The sequence below is a fragment of the Phragmites australis genome, chromosome 3 (assembly GCF_958298935.1).
Source record: "Phragmites australis chromosome 3, lpPhrAust1.1, whole genome shotgun sequence".
Classification (NCBI taxonomy): domain Eukaryota; kingdom Viridiplantae; phylum Streptophyta; class Magnoliopsida; order Poales; family Poaceae; genus Phragmites; species Phragmites australis.
In genome coordinates, this window is record NC_084923.1 from 38,225,386 (window position 1) to 38,229,643 (window position 4,258).

At 44.5% G+C, this 4,258-nt stretch overlaps 1 protein-coding gene across 1 annotated transcript; it reads left to right on the forward strand.

Annotated features, from left to right (window-relative positions):
• The first annotated feature begins 1,746 nt into the window (after positions 1 to 1,746).
• LOC133911183 (auxin-responsive protein SAUR71-like) lies at positions 1,747 to 2,262 on the forward strand. The gene has a single exon (XM_062353389.1). It carries the CDS (start codon positions 1,780 to 1,782, stop codon positions 2,080 to 2,082), a length of 303 nt encoding a protein of 100 aa, XP_062209373.1. The 5' UTR covers positions 1,747 to 1,779; the 3' UTR covers positions 2,083 to 2,262.
• Positions 2,263 to 4,258: the final 1,996 nt, after the last annotated feature.

Genomic DNA, 4,258 nt, shown 5'->3' on the forward strand with positions numbered 1-4,258 from the left:
TGTGTTTATATGTTACACTTTTCCTTAACATGAGTTAATAATTGAGCCGCGCGCTTCAATTTTTTTCATTTTTTTAAACTTTCTCCCTACAGAATATGATGCAAACGACATTATTTTTGAAATTTTTTTTCACAGAAGTTCTTAGAATTATGTCTAGTTTTTTTTAAGATTTTTTTTGAAGTTTTTTTAAATTTTTTTATTTTTTCAAATTTTTTGAATTCAAATTTCAGTTACCGAGCGGTTTTTGAAATCGGACCGGACCGGGAAGATCGGTAACCGTGATTTTTGAGCGGTTACCGACGGTTTTTTAACCACGCGGCTCGGCTAGCAGGGCCCATGCAGATGCAGGCAGGTGCTGCGAAACGGCTCCGTTGCTTCCGGCGCCGCAGCAGTTTTGAGTTCGACGCGTTGAGAGCTTGGACGGGGCGTCGTCCTCCTCCCGTCGCAAGTTGCCAAGCTGGGAAAGGAAGTAGGGAGCGGACGCAGCACAGGTCCCATGCGTGGCGCGCTCTTGACCGGACCGGAGCGACACAACGCCCGGCGGCGCACCGAGATTTTTTTGGGCCCGCTCTGACCGATTCGTCAACAGCAGGTGGGCCCGGCCGAGCCGTGGGACGTGCCTGCAGCTTCAACGACGGGTCGTCCCATCATATGATATGGCTCATGCATAAGTGTCAAGGTCAAGTCACAGTTGCGATCAAGGGTAGGAATATATGGGTTTTCATGAGATTCCGTTGGGTTCTTATTTGTATTAGCTATTTGATTCGTATGATTTGTGTTTCGGGATATGTAGCATAATCTTTTGGTACTATGAGATTTTTTACTGAAGAATTTTTACGAGATCTTGATCTATACTGTTATTTCCTAATCTAACAGCCGATACCTGTAATTAAAAAGAATAAGATGGTATGTGATATGAAAAAAAGATCTTTCTTTGTGACCGAGAATTTTCTTCCAACCTTTTGAATTAGCTAACTAAGCACGGACTCTACGTAGACACGACTACTTCACTAGTACGTTGTTTTCGATCCGCGGTGAGCCGCTGGTTTAACCTTGTCCAACCATGCAACGAACCTAATCCGTAATTTCTTTTTCCCTGGAGGAATCAATGCCTGCAAGTTGTGAAGAAAAATGCAGGGCTGCAAGTTGTGGACTTTTACACACGACCCAGGTCGGGAACTCCCATCGGTCGAAAGAGTGGTCCAAGCCTCCAACTGACGGAAAAACTCCCGTATTCCCGTCCGCCGCGAAGGCGCGGGGCACCCCGGCTCGTCCCACTCGCCCCAAACTAGTCTTCCAGCCCGCCAAAAAGCACCCAGATCTGGAGGACGACCGCACGTGGACGAACCCACGTACTCGCTCGTCATGTCACGCAATCATGCTTTATCCCCCTATAAATCCCGCCACTTCTCGCTCGTTTTCTCCATAGGACACGACTGAGCCCACGAACAAGAAGCCATCGGATCACTCGCCCGCCGCTCTCCAGCTCCAGCACCGATCAATCTCGTCGGACTAACACCGCACCCGTGCACCCAGGGGCGGATCCAGGGCCCGTGCTGGGGGCTGCAGCACGGGCCCAGCCCAGGAAGCCTAGAGTAAGTAGAGGAAAATTCAGAAAAAAATGCATCATTTTAGCCCACAAGCCCAGGAAGCCCAGAGAAAGAAATAAAAAATTCAGAAAAAATACATCATTTTAGCCCATAAACTATGAATTTGGTCCAATAACAAGAGGCCCAGCACCCCCCTTGGCATTGGGCTGGATCCGCCCCTGCGTGCACCATGGTGTGGAGAAAGAAGAGCGGCGGCGGCCTGTCGCCCGGTCGCGGGGCAGGCGCCGACGAGGAGGATAAGGTTCCGAGAGGGCACGTCCCGATGGTCGCCGGAGGCAAGGAAGGCGAGGGCGAGCGCGTGCTGGTGCCGGTGAGGCTTCTCAGCGACCCCAGCATCGCGGAGCTGCTGGACATGGCAGCGCAGCGGTACGGGTACGGCCAGCCGGGCGTGCTGCGGGTCCCCTGCGACGCGGAACACTTCCGACGGGTCGTCGACGGCGCCATGCACAGATGCGGGATCAGCTCGGCGTGAGTGATGAGCTGGCCAGGCTGTGACGACGGAGGAGGCGGAGGACGCGCCTCAGTGCGCGGCGAGCTAGCTATACATCAACAGTAATTTCTACACAGATAGATGATTCATTTATTCTTTAATAGATCGACCAAATCTTTTGCTGGACGCGTGGAAAATCTGCAGTGTTAGACTGCCATTTTGGTTCCCCACGTTTAGTCTCCTCTTACTCACTGCTGTAAAAAATATAAAAGTATCGATTGAAAAATAATTTTAGTACCGATTTTTTAATCGGTATTTTTTACTCGACACTTGATTGATCACTTGACATAGTAACTCAATATCATTATCTGTTCAAACACTTGGTCGATTGGCCCAGAAATTTATGTGTTCATCGGGTGTCTCTAGCTCGATATTTGGCCCAAGAGGGTGTTTGTAGACACTGACAGAGATAAAAGCGTTATTTATAATTAAGTCTCAAGCATGCCATTCAGTTTTGAGTATCATACATGCATAAATTACATACTTGGAAATAGTTCGAGGTTGTGTTTGAAATTCCTTGGAGCGTGCAAAAGTTTTGGATCATGGTATTAAAAATTGGGGTGACATATTTTGGGGAATCACTAGGAGGCCCCATCAAAAAGCATTGCCTCCGTCTTGCTCCTCCCCTCTCACCACCGAACAGCCTTATATAGTCACACCGCCTGCCACCCTCCATGAAGAAGCGCGGCCAGTTGCCCCAACTCCACTCCTGCTTTTCTTTTCAGATCTGGTTCCACTGCTGTCGCCACCACGGAGCCACCTCTCCTAGCTCATATGCTTCACGATCAGCGTAGTGGATCGTGAAGGATTTAATTTGAATCTGACACACGCTGAGTCGATCAAGGAATTGAATCTGTTATGCTTGTTCTTCGTGTTCATGCGAGCAGGTATTCTTGTTGCCTAAGCAGATGTTAATTTTGTGGTTGCCTAGCACATGTTTGATAGAATGCTGCACTACTCCAAATATGTGGGTTCACTGAGCAGATTTGAGTTTTCATTATGTGATTAGTTTCACGAAAAAGATAATGATTGATTGGATTAGGCCCTGGTGAATGAAGTGGCAGTAGTTCCCTGCCTTTTTTCTTTTGGACCACTAAACTTTTTTCTTTTTCAGAACATGAGCACTTAATTCTTGTCCATTAGCACAACTACGTACTAGGTTGCAACTGCCTGTTTACAAGTCACTTAGTATATTGATAGTAATCTATCAAGATGTTTGAAACATGATTTGTGTTGTCTTAGCCACACAGATATATACCTCACTTCTTATTTTCTTATTCACTTTGACTCAACATTGCAAGAGTCATTTGGATGGTATTTAAGTGCAATATATGGCAATGCGACTAGTTCTTCATTGCTGCTTCTCTTCCATTGATTTCTTTTTGATGAGTGTATTGATGCTTCTTCTCACTAGTCATTATTACTACTTGCAAAGAAAAACAATGGGGCACAATTGCTCGATATTCGTTTGGATAAAATCTGAGATTATGACTTCTGACCTTAGTTAGATGTGAGAATTGCAAATTTCAAATGGTGAATTGATAGATTAGCCTAACATGAACATTTTGTTTCCTCTCTTTATATGGAATGGATGAGCTGATTTCTCATTGAGTAAGTTGTGAAAGTATTGAAAGATTGAATGGAGTGTCAATATGTTGCTGCCTTGTTGGTACAGTCGGTTGAAAGCCAACTGTTAGATGACTTCGTTCTCAGTGGTACTTGTTGGCTCCGTATTTAGAAATTTATCACAGTAAAATACAAAAGCTTTGCCAACCTTACCACTAATTTATGCACCTTGATCTTTTTTCCTTCTGCTTTTCATGGCTTGGAGATGGAGAAGTTATCTGTGGACTGGATATGGCTTTGTTTTTTCTTCTTATGGAAGTGTATAGCTGATGTAAATTTTGTATGGATGTAAACAAATGTACAAATATTTCTTTCGGGAATGAGTATAATAAATTAGAAATTGTCATATTGAAGCTTTACATTGTGCCTTTTGTATATAGCTTCTGATAAATTCATTGTAGAAATAGAATATTGAATAATATTTTTTATAATACTTTCATATCTTTATGACAATATATTGTCATAAATCTTACATGGTAAGCTTGCAACACACGCGAAAGTGGCAATTTATTTGCATCATAGAATGTATTTA

What these genes read in the sequence shown, in the direction of transcription:
- LOC133911183 (XM_062353389.1), top strand. Translation starts at nt 1,780, where the DNA reads ATGGTGTGGAGAAAGAAGAGCGGCGGCGGCCTGTCGCCCGGTCGCGGG.